Source organism: Bidens hawaiensis, unplaced genomic scaffold, assembly GCF_021521415.1.
Source record: "Bidens hawaiensis isolate Kalapana, Puna unplaced genomic scaffold, B.hawaiensis_p1.1 tig00006109_1, whole genome shotgun sequence".
NCBI lineage: Eukaryota > Viridiplantae > Streptophyta > Magnoliopsida > Asterales > Asteraceae > Bidens > Bidens hawaiensis.
Window position 1 is genome coordinate 1,023,143 of NW_027491407.1, and position 26,740 is coordinate 1,049,882.

At 37.4% G+C, this 26,740-nt stretch overlaps 1 protein-coding gene and 2 pseudogenes across 2 annotated transcripts; 1 reads left to right on the forward strand and 2 right to left on the reverse strand.

The window, feature by feature from the left end:
- The first annotated feature begins 17,912 nt into the window (after positions 1–17,912).
- On the forward strand, positions 17,913–21,003 carry LOC143631574 (uncharacterized). The gene is made up of 5 exons (XM_077100296.1): positions 17,913–18,757; positions 19,706–19,742; positions 19,849–20,085; positions 20,163–20,210; positions 20,295–21,003. The coding sequence occupies exons 1-5, from the start codon at positions 18,408–18,410 to the stop codon at positions 20,841–20,843; spliced, it is 1,221 nt and encodes a 406-aa protein (XP_076956411.1). The 5' UTR covers positions 17,913–18,407; the 3' UTR covers positions 20,844–21,003.
- An 838-nt stretch (positions 21,004–21,841) lies between these two features.
- Positions 21,842–23,302, reverse strand: LOC143631575 (protein SAMBA-like; annotated as a pseudogene). Its single transcript, XR_013153388.1, has 3 exons — positions 23,140–23,302; positions 22,136–22,250; positions 21,842–22,038 (listed from the first exon to the last, which is right to left on the reverse strand). The product of XR_013153388.1 is annotated as a protein SAMBA-like (transcript).
- Positions 23,303–24,558: 1,256 nt separating this feature from the next.
- Positions 24,559–26,506, reverse strand: LOC143631596 (heat shock factor protein HSF8 pseudogene; annotated as a pseudogene).
- Between the last annotated feature and the right edge of the window lie 234 nt (positions 26,507–26,740).

Here is a 26,740-nt window from a genome sequence, read left to right on the forward strand (position 1 = left end):
TAAGAGCATACAACCCGTTTAAAATTATATGAATCTCATCATTCAAATAAAAGAAATAAAGTATAAAAACAATTATCTCATGAAATAGATTAAAAACACAAGTCTTAAGTTTATAACTACAAATTGTGGTCTGCTACTACACTTTGAAGCTAAAAATAGATTTAGCCTATATTCATATTAATTAATCGAATCAAATATTAAATACAGATAACTAAATATATGCATTATAAAATATACAACAAGAACTAAAATATATTATCCAATCTTACGGTCCGGTCCGGTATTATTCCAACGGTTTTTTGTATAAATCGTAAACCAAACCGTTCATTACGGTTTGAAAATTTTCAAACCGACCGACCGAAAGTTAAAAACATAAAACCAACCGCAAAACCAAACCGACGACCGGTTTGGGCGGTTTCACGGTTTAAAACCGAACCGTGAACACCCCTATGCGTAATATCTAAATTTAATTTTTTTTTATATTTATCTTGTTCGAGTACTCCCCGAGTATATTTAACTCCCAGTTAACCGCCTAACGACTTTTGCAACCTTACTGTAAATATAAGTTAACTATAAAATCCTTATTTTAATCTTACCCCCCTCTTCTAGTTTCTACACAAATAACAAATTAAGAGACATTGAAAGTGAAATAACCGTAATACATATTATTTCGGAGATGCTAATGGTGGAGCACTACCACACTGGAGCCGTGGAGCCTGTCAATGTTGTGGAAGTGTCAAATCTCATATTTTTTTAGTTAACCTGATAAGTTTTAAGGGGTGTTTGGGATTTTTTATTTTATTTTTTTTTATAATTTTTTATTAAATTAATAAGTTATAAAAGTATAAATTATTAACTTTTCCTTCTCACATTAAAAGCAATCCCAAACACCTTATTTCTTTTCAAAAAGTTAATAATAAGTTATAAGTTGGTGAAAATAAGCAATCTTAAACACCCCCTTAAATGCTATAGGCTTAATAAGATATTATTTTTAATTGATATGCTGGTTAACGTTCATTGTTCAGGTTTCGAAGGATTTTGTACAAAGGTTTCTAGGGATCGATGTCGAAATTTTTACGGGTGCGATGTCAAAATACATGAATATATATATAACACTAAATTTTTTTTCTTTACGAATTCAGCCGAACCCCGTTCTCCTTTACCTGCCACTAGGGACGAGCAAATTCAGTACTGCTACCGGTTGGTCTCGGTACTGATTTGGTACCGCCGGTACCAAATCGGTGCCAAAGGTTTGAGTTTCGGTATCGGGATCGGTATCGGTATTTCCCGAATTTTTTACCTTTGGTACCAGTACTGTCGGTGCCGAACCAAAGATTTCGGTACCGATACCAAAAATTTATGATTTTCGGGACCGGGATATTCGTAACCGAGACCGGTCGATACCGGTATGGTGCCGATCTCATCCCTAACTGTCACGCCTCGGGTTATGATGGCAAACAAAACCAATCCAAGAATCGGAATTCATTTAGTTTTGATCCAAACCAACCACAAAATTAAATCCGAACCATTTGGTCCAATTGGAATGGGCAGATACTACAATTCAATTTGCGTCTATATAGTGAATCTTTATAGTTGATGCCATGATGGATGTTTGATAGAACAATTGACGTAATATGTAGTCTGATAGTGATTTTGTTTCTTAAAGTGGGTTGATTTCTATTCTTTAGGTAGCGTTTGGTACGTAAGAATAAGAGGTACAATAAAATGGATCATTGTAAGGAAATGAAAAATATGATGTTTGGAATTTGGAACCACCTACCACCGCCGCCACCACCCACCACCTCATCGCCACCAACCATCATTCCTGGCTCCCGACCATCAGCGTTACCGCCAGTTACGATACAAAATGTAATCGATCTAAAGAATTGTAGAAGAAGAAGAATCACAGAAGGAAGAGTTAAACTCTCAAATCAATAGCTATGGTTCTCATTCACGACTCCTGCTTATGTATATGAACATATTACAACTATAACTATGCACTATCTAACATTTATAGTTTAGTCCCTCTATTATTTACTACCTAACATTACTCCACCCTCAAAAGATTTTTGCCCTTAAAAATCTGAATACAAAAAATATATATATCTATCTATTCTAATCAAAACCATCAAAAACAAATAGTAAAAAGGTTGTGCTTCATGTGTAGCTGCATCACTTTCGTCTTTTTTAAGTTCAGTTTGTCCTCTTTCTGCAACATGAAGCTCTAGTTCCTCTAAAAAGTACCTGCAGAGCTCAACTTGCTCTTGAATATTTGCCATCGTCTGTGATAATCTGCTGCCATCATTCATTTGTGCAGCCACACTTTAAAAAATCAAGGTTTCTTGTAAATGCAACATTCACCTTCACTTTGTGGCATGAAACAAATTCTATAACTCCAACTCCACATGTAGTTGTTACAAACTTTTTATTAAGGAGATTCTTCTTATCACAACCACCAATTTTCTCTATTAATTTTGTATGAACTTCGATTTTCTTATCTAACTTTGCTAACACTAGATAGGAATAAACTTGTTGTGAGTAATCATTAATATTTTTCACCTGCAATGCATTACTAATTGCACTTTGTGATTCACAATTAGTGAAATTAGCCTTTTTCCCTATCTGTTCCACTGACCCACCTCCAAATTTTCTAATACTATTAGAGTATAATTCAAATGCATTATTTTCTAGGGAGTGATTCCCATTTCCCACCATAGTGCTACTAATCCACTCGCCATTGTTATCATTAATATGCATCACTAATCTTACCACCGAATCTGTATTTGATCATGAAACCATTCCCAACCGGTATCTATCCAATTTAACTGTTTATTCCATTTCCATGAACCTAATTCTTTCATTAAACCAAATATTCCAACATTTACATCATATTTAACTTGATTATCTAACTCGGAACTAAACTTATCTAACCAAGGACTGATTTGCACCTTCCCGTAATCTGTCTTTGACTTCAACTCTATTGCTTCCTTATTAATGGTTGTTATATCAAGGACACTAACTTCTCTTTCCTAAATTCCTGATCACCATTTTAGTTCTGACACTTTTATTTTGATTCAAAGTACCATCCTCAACTCGATAATTTACAAATCTGTCACTAAAAAGGGTAGTATGAATCTGATCATTTTTATAGTCTTTTCAGTTTCATTTGAATCATCACTATCGATTGATTCTTGAATGACATTTCCAAACATGACTTTTTGACTTAAAGAACCCATTTCTTGTTCATTTTCTTTTAAATCTTCATTATTATGTAAATCTTGATCAATGGCTCCTTGAAACTGAATTTCAACCCTACTAGGCATTTCATCAAACACTTGGTGGACAGATTCCACTTTTGTGAATTAAGAAGAATAGGTAGATTCAAGAACAATTTCAATATCCTTTCCATTCTCCAATGAAATTATCATCAATGGATTCTTGAATCTCAACCCCATTTTCAAATTCATCAAAGGTTTGAATCTTGCTTTCACCAAATTCCTCATCATGGTTCACACAAAAAGTCCCACTTCCTACCTTCTTAAATTCTTTATTGCCAAAGCAAGTGGTAAGCAAATTATCTTGTTTCATTGCCTCTTCATAAGCCTCCTTAAGTGTTTTTGGTCTCAAAAACATAACCCACCACTTAATTTCAGATTTGAGACCCCCCATAAATAAACTTGTAGCATAATCCTCACTTAGAATTACTTTATTAAGGAGAAAATCAAATGTATTCCAGTATTCTTGAAATGAACCTGTTTGCTGTAAGTTCTTGATGTCTTCCATGGATGATGTTGTATTTAGAATTCTTGTTTTTTCATATTTGGTTTCGAACAAGCGAGGACTTCGTTTTCCCCATGTTGATGATCCCATCAATTCAACAACACATCTGTAGCCACTGTAAAGTTCCCAATCAGTTGGTGGCTTTGAATAATTTGGAATGTAACCACAACAATGACCCCTGCCTTCATATTGTAACCAACCGCAAGAACACCTACGATGCCCACAAACATGAACCCGGTTTTCCCATACCAAACCCCCACACAAACACAAGTACACCATTGTTAAGACAGTAACCTTTGTTGCCCTAATTCAATTTTTGTAGAAATCTGTTGCCCTAATTTCGAAATGCTTTATTTCCCTAATTTGATTGTTGATGCAGCAGTTCCTGAAACAGATTGTTGTTGCTAAATTGTTGTTCGATTCTTGTTAAGCCTCTTGCTGTAACCCTCAATTGCTTCACAAATTGCTATCACCACCGTAAAATTCCACCAGTAGTGTTCAATTGAACACCGCCTAAATTGCCGTCGTAGGTCACCAAAATTGATTGCCGGAAGAGCGTCCGAAAGGTTCGAACTGCTCCGATACCACTTGTTACGATACAAAATGTAATCGGGCTAAAGAATTGTAGAAGAAGAAGAATCACATAAGGAGGAGGAGTTAAACTCTCAAATCAATAGCTATTGTTCTCATTCACAACTCCTGCTTATGTATATGAACATATTACAACTATAACCCTGCACTATCTAGCATTTACAGTTTAGTCCCTTTATTATTTACTACCTAACACCGCCCACAACCCCCACTACTCACTGGCACTCACTACCGTCTTTATTCATTCAATTCTTTCATTGTAACCAAACACCTAAATGGAATGATAATGATTCATTCCATTAATTCATCAGTTCTATTCCATCACCCATTCCATTCAATTACCCATTCCATTTGGTTGGTTGGGGGTAATTGAGTGGAGGAGGAATGAAATCGAAGAAGGAATGAAATGTTGGATTCCAGTGGTGATCAGTCACAAATTTATTATTAAACCCGATTCAATAATATGTGATAAATAATTAATTAATCCAATTAATCAATATATATGCGCAGCGGAAAGTAAACGAGTAATCAACACCGAAACTAAACCCGACAGGATCCGGTTATAAAACCATACGAGTACGAGTCAAATGCATAAATATAAATTGTAAACTAACAATATATTTAAGTTTACCTCGGTTAATAAATAACCGGTTGAGACACCGAAGGCTAACGAACCGAGCTAGGTGACATAATAAGACAAACGACTGGTGATGGCGGTGCACTGTGGCAACGGCAACAGCAACAGCGGGCAGCAGCGGCTGGTGGCGGTCTAGCGGATGGCGGCGGCAGCAGCAGGTTGCGGCGAATAGCGACGGACGGTGGAGGACAGCGGCGGTCGGTAGCAGTTGGCAGTCTGACAGCTAGGGGTGGAGGAAGAGAGAGTTAAGGACTTGTGTTCCAATCAATAATATTAGGGTTATAGAATATGATATATTATATAACCTCTAATTAGGTTAAACTAATCTTAATTAGTTAAAACCCAACAGGCCATTAAGTCCATCTCCAACTCCAAAGCCCACTCCATGTTATTTTGTCTTGTTAAAGTGCCCATCCTAGTTAACTAACTTAAGCGGGTTTATTATTCATTACCTTATAGTGTAACTCTCATGGGTCATAACCCGTTAGGCCATATTGACTTACCCGAACCGGTCCATAATTCCAACAGTCTCCTACTTGGACGGTTTCCGGTTAAGTTTCTCAATACTGACAGTAAGCGGTGCTCTAGCTACACATAGCTGCCCCCCTAACAGGTTATAACATTTTAAATTCATTAACCAAAACCATCTTGGAATACACTATTGCAAGATAATGAACTTATGGTAATCGTCTTCATCTATCCTTTTTGTATAAGACACCAATTGAACAATGAGACATGGATCAGATTCAATCTTACATTACGTTCAATCATTATAGTTCTCGATCTAGAATCAAAGTGGTCCAACCAAACACACAGTAAGTTTGGGTGAAGCCTCATACTTCACCAGTTTGAATCAACGAGGGCGCCAAGATGTCTAACTGTTACATGTCATGTAAGAGTACATAATCCCATCTTGATTACATACAACTCCCACTAAACTTCAGATTATTCCCAACCAATACCTTTATAGCTAGTAGTTATGCGACAACAGTTGACACTGAAGAATAACCTTTAGTAAACGAAAGTTCTAATATGTATCTCAGGTCTAAGGATACTAAATGAGTATACTAGTATCAAAACATCTTATGACTAAGATCCATGAAGATGATTTGATGCAAGTGACATCCAACGTCATTGATAATGAGGTCTGTGAGTTTGGAGGTCAACTCCTTGAGTCTAAAGTTAGAATAGTCTTAGTTCAGAGTCGTTCCCACGAGTATGACCGACTACAGATAATTTAGAATATAATATTCATGGATTAAACATATTAAAACCGAGCACAGTTATATTATTCAACATTTGCATTTAACCATTAAATCAAAAGAGAACTTAAAAGTATAACTGTTGAAATGTTCACAAATCCAAATAATAAATAAAAAAACTACTAGCTAATCTAAGACCGATAGCATCTATGTGATGATCATGCTTGTCTTGAGTTATCGGTTTAATGAACGGGCATCTAGGTATTGATTTGTGTCTAATTTACTTATTATGATGTGTAAGGCTCTGTTCCCGGCGCTTTACATTTGTCGTTGGATTTACTCATAAACACAATTCTAAAATCAGAGTTAATTAAAACTTTCGCGGAATAATTAAAAACATCAACCAATATATTACAAAACGCAAATCTTGTCTTAAACACAACATAATAATTCATAATATTTCTTCTCAAGATGCCAGTCTTCCAGTCCCTACCATGTGCCATCCTCAAGCCAGCTCCTTTAACCTATTTACATATGTGCATACTTAAAGTCAGCTACGCTGAGTGAGTTTTAGTTAAGCAGGAAACATACATTACATTCACATTCTTACACATGTATATATATATCCGAAGGGACATATTACATTCGTTCTTCCTTTCATATTTCCATATCGTCCTTTAACTTACTTTTATTATTTTATACATACATAACCGTTCTACGTTTTAAATAGCCCTTCGCCCTATAACCTTCGTAGATATTATTAGGGTTTGCAACCCTTTAGTCTTCGTAGATATTATTAGGGTATGCAACCCTTTACTCTTCGCAGATATTATTAGGGTCTGCAACTCTTTACTCTTCCCAGATATTATTAGGGTCCGCAACCCTTTACTCTTCGCATATATTATTAGGGTCTACAACCCTTTACTCTGCGCAGATATTATTAGGGTATGCAACCCTTTAACCATTCAACCATACAAACATTACATGCCATACATACATTAGTTATATCTATTCTCGTATGCATCTTCATACATACATTTAACTCTTTCTATACCAAACAAGTATCATTTATTAAACATTCATATGGCATACACTTACCACTTAAGGTAAGTGTATTAACTAATCACTTTGGAGTATGCACATAGCCCCAAAAACATAACAGAGTAATGGGGCTAGAAACTCACCTGTAGTCGGTTTCTCTCTGAGTTAATGGTAACACCCTTCCTTAGTTGTGCACGGCTAACTGTGTAATAATTATAAGTATTAATTAACTTCTTCTATACAAATCATATTTCTAGGTTAGTGAAGTCCCTAACGGACGGGGGTCTGGGGGCAGCGCCCCTGGTACCGGGTCTAAGGGCGGCGGCAGCCCCTAATAGGGTCCAAGGGGCAGAGCCCCTAGCTGGGGTCGAGCTGCCAGGTCAGCTTGAAAAAACTTTATTTCCATTAATAAGCCTTTATTAAAAAATCATCAGAAAAATGAATCGGGCTAAGTTTTACAACAATTTGGATCACATGTAAACCAATCGCATCGCATGGAGCAAAACGAATCGCATCGCATGGAGCAAAACGAATCGCATCGCATGGAAGCAAAACGAATCGCATCGCATGGGCAAATTCTGATCGCTCCGCATACTCGTGCGATGCAATTCTTTTCTATGCGATCAGAATCATCTTTTTCTTTATTTTGCTATTTTATAGCCATTTTCCTCCGTGATTCTTCCTTATGACCCGATTTTACCCTTTTAATGGTTTTTGGGTTATACCAACTTTGTCTACCCGTGTTTTACAAGGTCCGAACATCACCTTTTTTTTCCTATATCGCACCCGATGGGTTACGACCTACCAAGTTTACGTTTTTATTACATCCTATTGCCCGATCTATCGTTATATCAGTTTGCATGTCGAAACCAGCCTTAAAAGCTTAACCTTTTAGCCAAAGCTCACCTTACGGTCTTGGGTTTGTGTTTGGATCTGAACAACTAGCAGATCTTAGAGTGTTTCTTATTACTTGAAGATGTTAGGTCACGAATCTTCTTGTTTCTCTTGGGTTTTTAGAAGAATGGGAGATGAAGAGAGGTTGTGTGTGTTTTGAGTGTGTGTGTGTAGGAGGGAAAGGAAATGGAGAGAATGAGGAGTGTTTGAGGAAATTCGGGGTTTAAATACTCCATCCTATGGGCCATCGGCTCATAACCATCTCTTGGTCCATCTTTTATCCTAAGATTGCCACTCAAGCCCACTATTACTTAATGAAATTAAATAACGACACCCAGTTAATAATGAAACTTTCTTTTATTTATTAATCTCAAAATACGGACATTACATGATGTCTCCTCGTCTATTATTTCCATTATAAGGTGGAACTTTCTTAGAATGTTCTTGGCTCTGTGATGAGATCTGGGCTCTTTGGATTGAGCAATAGCACCCGTGTTATCACAGAGCACCTAGATTGATTTATGAATACTCGGAACCGCATCAAGATTAGTGATGAACTTCTTCATCCAAGCTGCCTCTTTAGCAGCATCTGATGCAGCTATTTATTCCGATTCGGTGGTAGAATCTGCCACCACACTCTGCTTGGAGCTTTTCCAGTAAACAGCTCCTCCATTGAGAGTGAATACATATCCTGATTGTGAGCGAGAATCATCTCGGTCAGTCTGGAAGCTAGCATCAGTGTAACACCTTTCCACTCCTCCAAACACTAAGAACATGTCTTTGGTCCTTTTCAGGTACCTTAGAATGTTCATTACAGTAGTCCAATGGGAAATGCCAGGGTTCTGCTGAAAATGACTAGTCATGCTCGACGCATACAAGACGTCATATCTAGTACATAGCATTGCATACATGATTGAACCAACCACTGAAGCATATGGAGTTGCTTGCATGTGCTTAGTTTTAATGTCCATTGCCGGAGATTGCGATTTTTTCAACACGGTTCCTTTAGCCATGGGGACAGCTCCTTTCTTAGAGTTATCCATTGAGAAGCGCGCCATTACTCTGTCTATGTATGTACTTTGACTCAGCCTAGAAGCCACTTAGACCTATCTCGGTAGATCTTGATTCCTAGAATATAAGCAGCTTCACCTAGTTCTTTCATTGTGAAACAAGATCCCAACCAGTTCTTAACTTCCTTAAGCATAGGAATGTTGTTTCCAATTATCAGCATATCATCCACATACAGTATGAGGAATGATATAGTGCTCCACTAGCCTTTCTGTAAACACAAGGCTCATCTTCATTTTTTATGAAACCAAAATCTTTGATTTTATCATCAAAATGAAGATTCCAGCTGCGAGATGCCTGTTTAAGTCCATAAATGGACTTATTCAGTTTGCAAACCCTGTTAGGATATTTAGGATCGACAAAACCTTTTGGCTGAACCATATAGACATCTTCTAAAAGGTGTCCATTAAGAAAAGCTGTTTTGACATCCATTTGCCATATCTCGTAGTCATAATAAGCGGCTATGGTAAGTAATATCCTTATCGACTTAGTCATAGCAACAGGCGAGAAGGTTTCATCATAGTCAATACCTTGAGTTTGAGTAAAACATTTCGCGACTAGCCGTGCTTTATAAGTCTATACATTTCCATGCATATTAGTTTTCTTCTTGAAAATCCACTTGCTCCCTACTGCCTGACACTCGTGGGGTAGCTCAACCAAGTTCCAGACTTGATTGTCACGCATAGATTGCATCTCGGCGTTCATGGCATCTTGCCATTTCTCAGATTCCGGATCTAAGATAACAGATTTGTAATTAGTAGGTTCGTTGCTTGACTCGTAGATGCCATAGGTATTTAGAGTTTGGTACGCGAGTCCTATTACTTCTGCGAACGCTTGCATTTATGTCTGATGTATCAGCAACAACAACTTGTTGATCAGATGTTCCAACTTCCTCAACGGTTGTTTGTGGTTCTTGAATTTCTTCAAGATCAACAATATTATATCCAGTTCCTCGATCGAGAATTTCCTTCTCGAGGAAGTGGCCCTTCCTTTTGATAGAAATCACATTTGTATCAGGATGGAAGAAATAATATCCGCTTTGGTTATAGTATCCGACGAAAACAACTTTTACGCCGCAAGGATCGAGCTTGTCATCAGACTCACTGATGACATAAGCATCACATCCCCATACTCTAAGGAAAGACAAATTGGGTTTTCGCCCATGCCATATCTCATATATGGTTTTGCTTACCTTTTTAGTTGGAGGCAGATTGACAATGCCGGCGGCGGTAATAAGGGCAAAGCTCCAAAAGGAGTGAGGCAAGTTAGTTCTACACATCATCGATCGGACCATGTTTAGAAAGGTTTGATTTCTCCTCTCGCTCACGCCATTGTGTTGGGGTGTGCCGGGTGGAGTGAGCTGTTAAACAATTCCATGTTCTTTCAGATGATGTATAAATTCTGAGCTGAGATACTCTCCACCTCGATCTAATCTGTAACGCCCGTTAATTTTCGGTTCAAGGATTCGAAGCTTGTAAAGTATGTATATTTCTCGGGATTTAACCGACATTTTTCGGAAACCTTCTCATCATCCCGGTACGTTAAAGCATTTAACTTTGCAACCAAGATGTTACTTCTTTAAAATTTGAAGGGCTAGATGTGAAAAATTTTTATAACATAAACCAAACCCTAACCCCTCCCTCTCCTATCCCGATCGGAAATGTATAGCCCCCCCCCCCCCCTCACGATTTTCTTTTGTTCAACCAAGGTTAAGGTCCAAAACTCCAATTGAAGGTTAGTACTATGTCCCTACAAGTCTTTTACACCTTAATTGGTTATTATAGCACGCGTATTGATCGATTAATGGCTTGTTTTAGGCTAACCGGGTGGCTGTCCAATTGAGCTTTTCTGGGAATGTTTTGGTTGAGGTTTTTGTACCAATATCTTCCTAGGTATGTCTAGTATAACATACTTTAAAATCATATTCATTGGTGTTCGTTTGATTGGTCAACTAGTTGTAGTTTGAAAGATTGTTTTCGATTGACTAGAATGGTAGATTGTTGCGTTTAACGCGAGGGTTGATGTGATTAGCGACCAATTCAGGTCGGGTGAACTCGGTTTGATGTACGGGTTGTTGAAAAATCATTTTTATAAGTCATGGGGCTGAATTGGTTGTCGGTTACTCAAATGGGTCGGTACAACGCGTATTCGCGTTTATTGAATAGTTAGCGCGTTGTACTTGCGAATTACCGATCCATTCGACTCGTGTAGCGTCGTGTGGACTTGTTGGCTGTGAATTTGTCATATTGGGTCCACACGGGGCTGAGTTGGATGTTAATTCCCTAAACGACTCTTAAACGCGCGTGCTAGTGTCACCTAGTGCTTCCGGGGGTATTTTGGGAATTCTTTATTCCCGAAAGTATCTAAGGGTTGTGTTGGTGAATGTAAGGCTCCGGGGGCTGTTATGATTGGGTTTGATGGGGTCGAGGCTTTAGGTAACTCGAACCATGTTAGAATGTCTCGTAGGATAAACGAATCCTTTCGATATCATTAGTAATGATTGTGTGTAAACCCACAGGCGTTTGAGTTGTTGGGATACTTAGGAGTTCTCTAGCTCGTGGTGAACTCATGTCTTGTGTCAGGTGAGTTCATGATGCCCCTTTTTACTCTTTTTAAGTTTTTGGGCTAGCATGCACACCTAAGCGATTTTGCTTGATGAACTGTTTAAACTATTTTGTGTAGGCTTACTTGTATAGGGTAGGCCTTGGGATGATATTATGGTATGTTTGTATGTATTATTGTATGGCCAATAATTGGCGATGTTTGTTAGTCGTTATCGACTAAGGATAAACACGTATGCCTACTTTGTGTTTGCATACGTTGGATGAGATGTTACGTGTTTGGGTTGTACATGTGCTCGACCCTGATGTTATTATTTGGATGATATATATAAAGGGATGTAATTATAAGGATGTTTATATATATAGGTATATATATATAATGATGATTACTTGTTGTTGATGATGGCCTAACTGTTATATCCCGTTTTATATTAAAACCCTTGGAATGACTATTATGATTATTATCATAGATGTTAATTAATAAAACTTGAACTCACTCAGCTCAAGCTGACTTTGTGTGCATGTTAGTGTGAGTTTCAGGTTAGGAGGAGGATGCATTACTGCTTGGACGTGCACGAAGCTACTTGGACGGTGAAGGGCATACTTAGTCGGAAGTTTTTAATAATGAACATTTTCCTTTAAAGTTTTATTAAATACATTGAAAACTGGTTTTGGGAATTATACTCTGAATTGGTTATTTGAATGGAATGAACTGTTTTTGAGTTTAAGTATCTTTGTAAGTATTTGTATGAATACTAACTGTAGGATTCCCGAGATTCGGGGTCTTACATTATCGAAGCATTTTAATAGTTTTCCCGAGTTGGTTTTCCACTTCGTTTTGAAACTCTTTGAACTTTTCAAAAGTTTCATGCTTGTGTTTCATAAGATACACATAAGCATATCGACTGTAATCGTCAATAAACGAAACGAAGTATCTTTCATGATTTCTAGACATGGTTATGAAAGGACCGCATACATCAGTATGTATGATTCCTAGCAGATCCTTTGCTCGTTCATTCTTTTGAGTGAAGGATTCTTTGGTGAGTTTGCCAGCTAAGCAGGATTCGTAGTTATCAAAAGAGTCTGGTCCTGTGGATTCAAGAATCCCTTCAGATTGGAGTCTCTTAACTCGTGCCTTGCTTATGTAGCCAAGTTGACAATGCCGTAGAAATGTATCATTGATGCCAGATCTGATATGTTTAGAAAGATTATATACACTATTGCTTATTTGAACATTAATCTCATAAATACCATTTCGAGGTTTAGCCTCAAAATAAAAGATACATTCAAGTAGGCAGAAATAGCAATACCATTAAAAACGTACTTAAATCCTTGTTCAAATAGTAAAGAAACTGAAATAATGTTTTTGGTCAAACCAGGTGCAAACAAACAGTTATTCAAAGTAACTACAAGGCCAGAAGGACAAGCAAAACGATATGTGCCAGTTGCAAGAACTAGGACTCTCTTCCCATCACCAACGATGAGTTCCATGCTGCCTTGTTTCAGCTTCTTCCAGTTTTCAGGCTCCTGCAAGACATTAATGATGTGGTAACCACATCCGGTATCAAATACCTATGTGTTGCTAGAGACAGTGAAAAGTTTAATAACGTAAATGGAAATACCTTTAGAGTAGCTTTCACCATTGGTCCTCTGCCTTTTCAGCTCAGCAAGATAGTCGGGACAGTTACGATTTCAGTGCCCCATTTTGTTAAACTTCTATCACTGGCAGTCCTCATGAGGCGGCAGTGGTACCTTTGCAACACCCTTGTTAGTGTCGGTGGCAGACCTGGCAGCAACAATAACCTTCTTCTTGCCTTTACCGTTATGACCTCGGTTCTTGGGTTGAGGCTTCACGAAACCAGCAGATCGAACCATAAGAACTTGATTAGTCTTAGCAGGAATATTCATCTAAGCCGTTTTGAGCATTTCATGAAGCTCCGGCACTGTTTTCACCCACCCATTCATATTGAAATTCATTACGAACTGGTCGTAAGAGCTGGGAAGAGAGTTCAAGATGAAATCTGCTGCCATTTCATCTGACAGGGGATAATTAAGTTTCCTTAACTGTTCAATGTACCATTTAATTTTGACGACATGCACACTAACAGGTGATCCCTGTTCCATTCTGCAGCTGATGAGCTGTTTCATGGTGTCATAGCGTTCTTGACGGGCTTGTTTCTTGAACAAGACCTTGAGTTGCTCAAGCATCTCATAGGCACCAAAGTCTTCCAAGCCTTTAGCAAGCTCGTAAGACATGGTGGCTAGCATAATACAGGTGACTTCAGCAGAGTCGTCTATATGCTTGTTAAGAACCCTTCTGGCATCAGCAGTATTGTTTTCAGGCTCGGTTGGAACAGGTCCATCGAGAACATAGTGCTTCTTTTCCATCTTGAGAACAAGTCCCAAATTGCGGTGCCATTCAGCTTTTATTTCTCAAGAATAGCCTTGAGGGTGAATGAGGAGTTATTATCAGTTGACATTTGTTTATAAGCAAAAGTAATTTTTAATTAGTATTTTTGATGTTTTAATCCTATTATGAATGACCCAATAACATTAGTAAATAGGAACTTGAGAATCTGGCTTCCAGTTAATAATGGCAGCTGTAGCACACAACATTAGTAAGTGGTTAGGCAGACAGACAACGATTACCAATTGTGAATAGAGCACAACTCTCGTTTATGAGGCCTATTAAGACAACACTTGCCTAAGTAGATACGTTTAGCCTCATCTATGCCCACTTTAGTCTCCAGACAACTATAGCACGTAATAGGAGAGTAAAGTAATAGTCGCCCTAGTATAGTCACTTGTGAAAGGGCTGGATGTGTCAACGAAATCCTTTCACCTTGAAGGGATAGGCTAGAAATCAAATGCGGTGCTGTAGCTCTAAACACTTGAAGTTTCGCAGTATTCCTCAAGTGTTACTTATAGTAGGACGGCATAGACTATTCATTTAAAATTGGGATTAGTTTTAAATATTACCGAATAGAGTAAAAGTCCAATTTTACTGTATTAATCAGGACAGCTTGATGAACCCTTTTATCTCTCAGGCCACTTGTTTTTTTGTAACTATTAAAACTAAGTTTGTCGCCGATAATAATAACCAATTTTATGTTAATAGCTTACCTGTTAAGTTATTAGTTATGGAAAATTAAAATTAGTTTAATTTTGCAAAACATGATTGGTAAATTTATTTTAAAATATTTGGTATTAGGTTGGTGGTATTATAACCTATTATAATGAAGCAAGCAACCACAATAGCAAACAAGAATATGCAAATCTTAAATGGCCAAGATAAGTGATTGATTTTGCTAGAGCCTATTAGAAAGATCAATCGGGTCAAGGGGTCACAACATGAAACAACCACAAGGATGAACTCTTGGTGCATTCCATCATCTTTGGTAACTCTCACTGACTTCAAGAACTCCATGAGCTCGTCCTCGGTTTTCCTTCGGGTCTTCTTCATTACAAAATTCTAAAATACAAGTAATGAAAAACTAAACCCTATCTATTACAATTTTGAACCATCAAGGTGGCCAAAAACCATAAAATAAAACTGAAAATTAAATACAACTTTTGAACCATCCATATGGCCAAAACAAAATCATTCAACCATACAAACAAGGTCGGGCCAGATTTACATATTCAATGAAATTAAAGTCGGGCAACATTTTGGTTAAATAAAATAAATAAAATTTGACCAAACCAAAATTGCCCTAAAATTTTAACTAGATAAAAAACGTCAACTACCTTAAAGTTTATGATGTAGAACCGGTAAAAATATCGGATTCGACTCGCATGTTGTAACCAAGGCTCTGATACCACTGTTGGTTTCCAGTGGTGATCAGTCAACAATTTATTATTAAACTCGGTTCAATAATATGTGAAAAATAATTAATTAATCCAATTAATCAATATATATGCAGAACGGAAGGTAAACGAGTAATCAGCACCAAAACTAAACATGACAGGATCCGGTTACAAAACTATATGAGTATGAACCAAATGCATAAATATAAATTGTAAACTAACAATATAAGTTTACCTCGGTTAATAAATAACCGGTTGAGACACCAAAGACTAACGAACTTAGCTAGGTGACGCAACGAGACAAACGACTGGTGATGGCGGTGCACGGTGGAAATGGCAACAGTGGGCAGCAGTGGCTGGTGGCGGTCAGTGACAGCACAGCAGCAGCGGATGGCGGCGGTCGCGGCAGGTTGCGGCGAACAGCAGCGGTTGGTAGTCCGGCGACTAGGGGTGGAGGAAGAGAGAGTTAAGGACTTGTGTTCCAATCAATAATATTAGGGTTATAGAATATGATATATTATATAACCTCTAATTAGGTTAAACTAATCTTAATTAGTTAAAACCCAACGGGCCATTAAGTCCATCTCCAACTCCAAAGCCCACTCCATGTTATTTTGTCTCCTTAAAGTGTCCATCCCGGTTATCTAACTTAAGCGGGTTTATTGTTCGTTACCTTATGGTGTAACTCTTACGGGTCATAACCCAGTTGACCGTATTGACTTACCCGAACCGGTCTATAATTCCAACATGAAATAGATAAAGAAATGAAATGGATCATTACCATTTCTTTGTCTTGTTTGGTTAACACATGAAATGAAATGAATTACTGCTTTATGTTATTTGGTAATATAAAAATGTATGAATGAAATAAAAATACTTATATCTCAAAAATTACAATTTTTTAAAACCAAAATAACTTTGCAATGGCGACAGTGGTGGCACCGGTGATGGTATAACAGTGGCGACGATGGTGATAAGGTCGTTGTGATGATTGTAGTAGTGGCAGTGGTGGTGGTGGTGATGGCGGTTATGTGGTTGTGACGATTGTAGTAGTGGCGGTGACGGTGGCGGTGGTGGCAGTCAGGTGGTGGTTGTGGCGGTGGCGACATCGTTAGTGGTCAGGTGATGGTGCCATGGAGACGATGGTGGCGATCAGGTGGCAGCGGTGAGTGGTGGTGGTGGTTGTTAGGTAGTGTTGTTAAGAGAGTAGAGTGAAAGAGGAATAGAATGAAAAAAAGAAGGGGGTGGAGGTGAGAATGAATGATTTTGATGAAATGAAATTCTATGTGTAATGGCCGTTTACATTCAATTGACCAACCAAACACCTATTTTTTCATTCCGTCAGAATAATTCATTTCATTTCCCTGTCATTTCTAAATACCAAACGCTACCATAAGATTCTTGAAAGCTATTGAGTTCTATATTGTTTTAAACACTACAAGAAATAAAAGATAAAACTATTGCAGTTACTATCAAACATGTGATGACTTGAAGAAAACATGTATCATGACAAATCAACATTCAAAACATGAGCTTTGTGTAACATCTATCTCAACATATGATAAGTATTCATTTCCACTCAATGCTTATCTCTAGTTTCATCCGCAAAACTCATATCAAGGTTGAATAGTATCTTTGGATATTGGGTGGTTATTCATGAATAAAACAAGGATTCGACTCATATGATGGTATCTTTTCAAGCTAGTTTTGAATTTAGACATAGTTTTATCAAGTAAATCGGGAGCATCTTTTCTAGCTAGTTTCATTTTTAGAATCATTTATATCAAGTAAAACTTGATCGATGTAACACGTGTTTGTATCCATAATGGACGTTTATAGAAAAATTGTCAGTTACAGCTTATCTAATACACGAATCATAAATAAACAGTGCATTTTGCTACCTCTACTAGATATATAAACTATTTGTCTCTCCTATCCCGTTAACACTTGGATCTTGATAATATTCTATAGTTCATAAACCAAAAATATATTAGTCACACAAATGAGACAAGTACCAACCAGGTCCCATCATAACCCTCATGACCCATACACTCCTTCCACATGATTTCAAAGCTGAACAAGAAAGATGAGTTGTACATCAAAATCTCGACACTCACAGCCACCGTACAAGTAAACAATGCACATAATACTCATGTGTAGTCCTGTTGAAACAATATTTGTCGTTTAGGGATAGGGGTAGTGTGGGTGGGCCCCACACTGTCAAAACTGACGCAATGAAAGTTATCAAACTCCCAACTTTGAACACTTGCATCTCTCCCTTTACCACCTTCCTCCGCCGTTGATTCTCTCACTCTCCGCCGTGAGTCTCTCTCTCTCTCTCTCCCCTCCACCACCCTCTGCAAGACTGCAACATGTAAAAGCTTTTATCTTTTTAAGCCAAAACTCAGTCAGTCAGATACCCATCTCACCCTTTTCAAAACCCCACAAAACCCAGCTGTATTTTCACCATTTTTGTACAAATCAAGAAACTCAAGTTCATTACAAAAAGTATAAATTTTGTAAACCATTTTCAAAACCCTTCAAAACCCACCTAGATTTACTCATTATCTAACAAACCCACAAATCTTTCTCCCTAAAACTGATCGCAGATCGGTAAATTTCATTAATTTATGAAAAGGGTCTTCGCCGGAAAAACTCAAAAAGTATAATTTTTTGTAAACCATTTTCAAAACCCACCTAGATTTACTTATTATCTAACAAACCCACAAAGCTTTTTCCCTAAAATTGATCACAGATTGGTAAATTTCAGTAATTTATGAGAAGGGTCTTCGCCGGAATATTATAACACCGCCGTATACGGCAGCGATGGGTTGTGTAATATCCAATCTGAGCGCCAAATTCGCCTTCTTCCCACCATCACCAGCCACCTACCAGATCAAGAAACTAGAAGACGGTAAGCTAAATGCCATTTACACATCATCCTCCATGCCGCTGACGTCAGCCTCTGGCGGTGTAGATGACGGCGGCGGCGGCGGTTGTTCACTTGATGTGTTGTCAATACCCACAAAAAGAGGGAACAAGATTGTGGCTTTTTATCTTAAGAACCCATATGCAAGACTCACTCTATTGTACTCTCATGGCAATGCTGCTGATTTGGGTCAACTGTTTGACCTGTTTGTTCAACTCAAAGCAAATCTTAGAGTCAATCTCATGGGGTCAGTTTTATCTTCTTTGTTTCTTACCTAACTTTTGTTATAATCAATGTCCCCTCAGGTGATACATTATTAGGGTTATTATTATGAATGTTGTTTTAAGTAATGTGATTTGCTTTTTGTTCTTTTTGCAAAGAGATATTATTATCTATTTTTTTAATCTTTGCAACTGTTCATCTGGGGTGTTTGGTTTTCGTCTTCTTTGGCCTTTTGCAATCTTTAATTTGAAGGGTTTTCGATAAAGTTTTGATCTTGAATTCTTGATCCATGGATGTGCCTTTAGATGACCAATCTTGATTTGCAGATTTTGTTACAAAAGGTGAATTCCTTTCCATTCTAAGATAGACATTGTAGGTATTTACATTTTTGGATCATGTTGTTGATTTGATCTTATTACTTCTATGATGTGATGTGAGGTGAATTTGTTCTTGTGCTCATATTTGTTTTTCTTTTTCTAGAAATTATTTCAATTTGGATTTAAAGATTTTACTGTTTGCATGATTGCATCTAAAATGGAAAGAATCATTACAAGATTTCTGTGATATGGATCTATACAATTAGCAAAATGACCCGTGAAAACGAGTGCTTCGATGAAACTATTCGACTTCGTTTTCAAGATAATGCACGTAATAACTGTTAACGTTATGTGGTCCATAAATCATATTCTGGCTAGGGTAAAAGAGGAAAAGTGAAAGTTCTTAACTTTAGTAGGGGTATGCACTATGCATCCTTTATTTTCCTTAATTCTTTGGCTATAAAGTGAACATTTTTCACTGATCAATTACCCTATGAAAGGGTAAAAAATGCAAGTTGCTGATGAGTCTTGATACATATTATGCTGTTGTTGGCTAAACTTTAGTGGTATTTATATACGATGTGGTCCCTTTTCTCGTTCAATGTATGATATGATTGATAATTATGTTCTTCTTTTGTCCTCATTTTCTTTAACAGATATGATTATTCGGGCTATGGAGCATCAACCGGCAAGGTAAATGAGTCATCTTCAATATATTTTGTCTAATACTAGTAAATAATTATTGTTGATTGTTTAAATAATTCTGATATTTGTTTTTATGTTTTTTCGTAAATTTCAGCCAACCGAGCTTAATACATATGCTGACATAGAGGCAGTATACGAGTGTCTCCAAACCGAATATGGAGTCAGTCAAGAAGATTTAATTCTTTACGGACAGTCGGTTGGAAGCGGGCCCACATTACATCTGGCTTCCAAGTTACCAAGGTTAAGAGGCGTTGTTTTACACAGTGCAATTCTTTCGGGCCTTCGTGTTGTTTGTCATGTCAATTGCAGATTTTGCTTTGATATTTATAAGGTAAGTAGAACGTGTCCCATCTTATTAATTTCGATTCCTTTTAAGGCTTCAATATATTATCTTGTTGATATCTGCAGAATGTTAACAAAATTTGGAAGGTGAAATGTCCGACACTTGTGATACACGTAAGTTCTAACCCGTTCATATATTATATGTTCTTGAACTTTGCATAGACCAGTTGACCTAGTTTCTTGATGTAAATATAACAGGGTACGGAGGACGATGTGGTAAATTGGCAACACGGGAACAAACTATGGAAGATGGCTAAGGACCCGTATGAACCATTATGGGTCAAAGGCGGGGCCCACTGCAACTTAGAACTCTATCCTGATTACATTCGTCATCTTTACAAATTCATTTATGATATGGAAACCATGACCGCTAAAACCCAACTTACAAAGATCAAACAAAAGGTCAGGTTACCGAAAAAGTCAAATCCCGGTAAGTCAACCGCTGGCTGCTATTGTTGTTGTATAAAAATCGGGCAGCCAAGCTGCCCAGACTGCCCAAAGTGTTTTTGCAGGCCAAAGTGCCCGGATTGCTTGGGATGTTTTGTCAGGCCAAAGTGCCCGGATTGCCTTGGATGTTTTAGCAGGCCAAAGTGCCCGGATTGTCTGGGACTCGGGTGCTGTTGTTTTAGGTGGAACTGTTGGTCAAAACCGAAATGCTCGGATGCGAAGTTACCAAAATGCCCTTCTTGTTTGAAATGTGGGTGCTTTACTTGTTTAGGAAAGTGCGTTCGGTGTTCTTGCTGGTGATATAGGTTTGCATTTTGTGATCAAGGTGGGTATACATTGTGTTAGGGTTTAACAGTTGGAAAATGTTATCAGAGTAATTTAACCTGTTTGTATAGATTTTCTTCTGAACGAGCGCCTGAATATGGCGAAACGATAGGGATTTAGCGCTTTGATAATAACTTGGTTTCCCCAAATTCCTGCATCATTTTCTTCTTTGTGTTTATGGTAAGTTACAAATTACACCATTTATATTTGGGGTTACTTATAGATACTGTCATTTAACGGGACTCTGGACGTGCCTAAAGTTCAATGGTTGTAACAATTCGCATCCTTTAGACCATTCGCTATGGGAGTCAGGAGACGCCGCCATGGCCACCTCTCCACCTTGTTAAACCATGCCGTGTAGTGACATGGTGTTGTTTAACTAGCATTTGCTATCTGTGTTGTTGACTGCCGATACAAAGCCACCGAAATTCTATATCTAAAAGATAAAATCTTGGTAGAGGATAAAGACCCTAGATTTTCTCAGATTTTGTTGGCAAGAACATCTGCCATTAAGAAAACAAACCCACCCATCCAGATTTCTCAATCTTTGCATAACAAGTGTGCCTGTTTTTTAAGATATCATGGGTTCAATCTTGAAAAGATTCAAGAGGAATCAAAGATGCAAAACAAATAGCAAAAACATACAGAAAGGTTGCTACTTTTTTCATTTGAAAGTCGTTTAAAGTTGACAAAAAGAACAAAAGATCAAGATTTAGAAAAGGACTAGATCGACGAGTAGAGCGAGATCATGAGAGGTGTTTGGACCATTCATGAAGATCAAGAGGTGTTTGGACCGTGTATGAAGATCAGGGACGATGATGTTTATAAAATCTGGTCCTATACTAAATTAAGTTAAAGAACATGATCAGCAAGTTATCCCAAATAACCTGTAATTTACCCTAGTGTTTATGTTTCAACAACTCTTTGATTCACAGATAAAACATTCAAGATACAAGATTTGCTAAATATTGCTTAAATTAGAATACATGTTTTATAAATGCTTGAACATTTCTAACAAATACAAAGAATGCTAGATCACAAATAATCTCTGACAATCTACCCACAAGCATTTTGAATTCCAAAGTTTTCTACTTGATTGAGGCATTTTGATTCCGTTTTTGGGTGCCCAATTTGGTCCCCATTGTTTCTGAATGTTTGCTTAGAAAACCACCTGAAAGTTTAAGAATCCTAATCATTTTAACTGACAAGAAACTTAAAAACGCTTAATATTCGTGTTGTTTGGGATTAACTGTACTTAAGCTGTTTACCTGGTCGCGAAATGAGGTGAATTCGAGAACGAGGTCGGTCCTTCAAACATCCAACTATCTTCATCCAACATTCTAACTTCCTTGTTCAGTGTAGCCATCAAATCCGATTTCAAAACTGCATTGCAAACACTGAATTAACTTATATCTGTAACTGTTGTATTCGAGATGCTCAATGTTACTTTGTACACTCTTTAATGATTTTCCCTATAAACAAGAACATATTACTGCTGTTACAATTTAAAATATTGAATAATGAATACTCTTTGTTTGACTTAAAATGTCAAAGCATGAGAAATCACACTTTTAAATATTCAATTAGTGTCCTACAACATATGAATGTCAAACGTTGATCATCACAAATCAACTCATCACGCCTAGGGTGTCAATTGGGTTTAGGGTCTACCCTTTACGCTTATTTACGAATATGAGTAATACCTACTGACTTAGTAACGATTCAAACAATTAATTACTTCGATCCATAAAAAACATTTTTGTAATTTGTGATATTATTAAATGTTTTTGTGTATTTATCTTTCATTCCCAATTAAAAAACTTGGGTTTACATAATTAGTTCGTGATTAGAATAAAAAAATGAGAATAAACAGATAGAACTAATTAAAGAAATACGCCGGAAGCGAAGACTAGATAAAAAAAGTTAAAAAGAAAATTAATTTTACCTTTAAAAGCCAATAGTTATATGAAAAATCAAAATATTAACTTTAAAATACAACACTTGTCTCTAATTAACTTCTCTTAAACGGGTAAACAGGTCAACCCACCCACTTTGTAACGGGTCATGAACCGTTGGTGTCGGGTTTGGTCATCCGCCCCTAATCATACCCACTACTTTCAAACCCAAAACCCTAAAACCACAAGCCACCATGTTTGACTTCTAGGGTCAAAATTAACCCTAACAACAGAGTAATTCAGATAACCCAGTTCCATAAAACTTAATTAACATAATGTATGGATATAATATAGGGTAAAAATGAAAGATTTATAACCTCGAAGAGCCTCATCTTTACGTTCTTGGAGAGTAGTGAGATCGGCAGTGAAGTGGAGTTCATCGACGGCTAGCGATGAAGACATTGCGTTGGATCCGACAATCGCCGTCGTAGATATCGATGATCTTGCCGGCGATGATGTTAGTGAACTGTTGCTCATCGTCCATCTCTGATTGATTTTGATTTCAAATTAGTGAAAGGGAGATAGTTTTAATATTGAATCTTAAGTTGTGAATATTACAATACCACCCCTTAAAAACGGTTGTATTTTTGAGAAGTATTCACTAATACAACTAAAAACAAATTCATGAGTTTTTAGGAGGGCAAAGTGGACTGTATTGGTTGTACGACGGGTCAGGTGCTACAACCGCTCTCTCTCAAACTCGTCAATCTGAAATTTCTTGGGTTCAAAGATCATCATTCCTTTCACATGCTTCATGGTAAAATAACTAATTTGCCCCATGTGCAATACACATGATATAACTTAACAAGAAAAACTAACTGAGTTAGAAATGAAGGACAACCACTGTTAGATTTGTAAATATAAAGGATAAAACATATCAACTTTGAAAATAAATGACAATGACAAACTGAGCACAAACATAAAACACAATTTCTGGAATTCTTTTCAAATTTAAAGATCAATTACTTAAAACCCAAATCAAGATCTTTACACCAATTAAACCTCACCTCTTCAAGGTGCTTAGACAATCAAGATCAGTTTCATGTATATTTTTAAAGATCAAATCATTTTTAGTTTTGCATATATATAAAAAATAATAATAATAATAATAACCTGAACCAAACCATAAGAACCGAAGGGAGTTTTATAACCAAATCAAACCGTAAAAACCAAAAATCGCCTTCATTATCAAACTTATGTATTATAACTTTTATTATTATTATTATTATTATTATTATTATTCATGAATTTTAAGTAATTTTTTTTACAAAAGTCCAACTATTTTAGACCCTAAAGTGTAATAATTAATTACTCATTAATTAAAAAAAATTAGGCACAAACCATAATGTTTTGGATTATACTGTAAACAAGTTGAGTATATAGTATATACTACATAATACATGCACCAAGCTTGAATAGATTCGCAACCAAAACAAGTCTACTACTTGTACATTTTTTTAGTATTTTTATAACATTTTAGTGGTCAAATTCTAAGCATGCAAAAATGTTTGTTTGATAGAAAAAAAAAAGAAAAAAGAAACACAGTTTTTAACTTCTAAAAACAGTGTTGTATTCCTGAAAGATTTGACACAGGTCTGAAATTGCAGTATAACCTTCCCTCTAATGGCAAAATGGTAAAAGATTACAACCGCAACCATTAACTAGAAGGCTATTATATTCAAAACGAGCTTTACCTTAGACAATATCAGACATTTGTACATATTGTTAAAATATAATTAAGCGTTTTTTGTCTCCGAGGAAAGGAGCCCCATTTGCTGTGTGAGTTGTTGCACCTGAGCCTGATCCTGAACCCGACCCGTGGGACTTGTACTTTCCAATGGCTTAACTTCACTTCCCTGCATCAAGTAATTATCCATGGGCGTCGAGCCCATTTCATGGGGTAATACAACTTCTGGGTCGGGCTCAAGAACCCATGACGGGTCATATTCATGGAGAAAATCCAACTCAACCAACAAATCACTATCCAATTCCATGTCTTCATCAGGTGGGAAATTGCCAATATCCAATTGAACCAAGTTTGGGTCAATGGGTGCATCATCCATTAAGTTGGTCACCTGACCCAGTTCTTGACCATTGGTTACGGGGCTCGTTGCAACCAATGTTGGTGGCGGGACTTCTTGAAGTTTTAGATTTTGTGTCAACAATGAATTTGGTGAGTCATTAATCAGTGGTTGGTATTTAACAATCTGTCCAGTTGACTTGTTATTTGATCCAACTTGATCCTGTTTAACTTTGCGTTTTTTGCTGCCTTTTGTTATGAGCTTGGCGGTCTCGTTTTGTTGCACAAACTGGGCCAAGAAGCCCGGGCTGTTAACCACTTTAGCCAAAAACGCCATCATTTGTTGCTGCCTTTGTTCCATTCCTTGAAGCCGTTGCACCACTGACTGCATTTGATCATCAGTCCCTTGCTGTTGCTGTCTAAGCCTCACGAGCTCCTGCATTAGCACGTTTTTGTCCCGTTTTAGCCTCTCAACTTCTTCCTCGATCCCAAACTTCCCGACTTCAAGACACGGGCCCACTGAAGATGTCTGCCTGTGTGGCAGTTGTGGTTGGTGGTTGTGCCCCGAGGCAGGCTTCCGACGTATTATGGTTTTAAGGAGGTGTTTTTGGCCTCGCAAGAATCCCTCGTTTGCAAATTCCCAACGATCGGGATGGATTTTCCTAAATCCCTGTTATTCCCACAAAACTGTTAAATATTCGAAAGCGATTTGGTCTTACATAATAAAATGAAGTTTATTTCAGTGAGACACAGCATAACCAAAACCGACTCACAATTTTCCGTTAATCAGTTATTGCCCAACTCAACCGCCCACTAATTGTTCAGTTTGGTAACTTGGTTAATCCGGTTATAGCACACACTATAACCAAAACCGACTTAACAATATTCGATTAATCGGTAGCCGAACCTTCCGCTAATTGTTCAGTTTGGTGAATTCGGCTATATCACACAATATAACCAAAACCGACCTACAATATTCAGTTAATCGGTTATTGCTTAACAGAACCGCCCCGTTAATTGTTTGGTTCAATTATTCGACAATAATAACCAAAACCGAGTAACAATTTTCAGATAATCGGTTATTGGTCAACCCGTCCCGGGATCAAACTTTTCAAACCCTAAAATCTAGATATCACCATTGATGACAAGTTAATACTAATAACTTCTATAAAATCTTCCAAAACACAAATTATACAAAAAAAAAAAAAAACTAATAACAAGACTAAAAAATTGGTCTAGGTGAGCAAACGGGTCAGATCCAACCCGAACCTCGTTTAATTGGTATTCTCAGACCCAGGAACTGACCCTATTGTAAATAACCGGGTCAGAAGCAAAAAGAACATCCACATTAAAATCAAATCAACGAATCACACAATAATAAAATAATGATAACAAGATAAACGGATAAGAGAAGAGAATACTACATAAGTATTAAGCTGGCGAACAAAACTAGAGAAGTTATTATGCTTAAAATGCTTGGGCAACAGTTGCTTAGCAAACTCGGGTGGGTCCCTAACAATGAAGCTATTATTGGTGGCACTCCACGAAATAATTGTATCAGTTGAAGGATCATCCACCATATCATAAGTTTTCACTAGAAACGGCGGCGGAGTGTATACGGCCGGAAGCGGAACCGGAACGGTGCCATTGGTAGTGGGTTCCATGGAAGTGAATGAGGAAGTTTAGTTAGGCATTGGTTGATTGATTTGGTGTTTCTTAATGGACAGATTTATGGAAGAGATGTTGTGAGTTTGTGTTTGGGCTTCTTGGAAGTTGGAAGACGAGGTAGAACGAGTGTTTTTAAATGGGTCGGCTAGAACACCTTCACACCCCATTGCGTATACATCTATACGTGAGTGACGTATAGTGTACGATCAGACATCTGGCCTGAGTGCCAG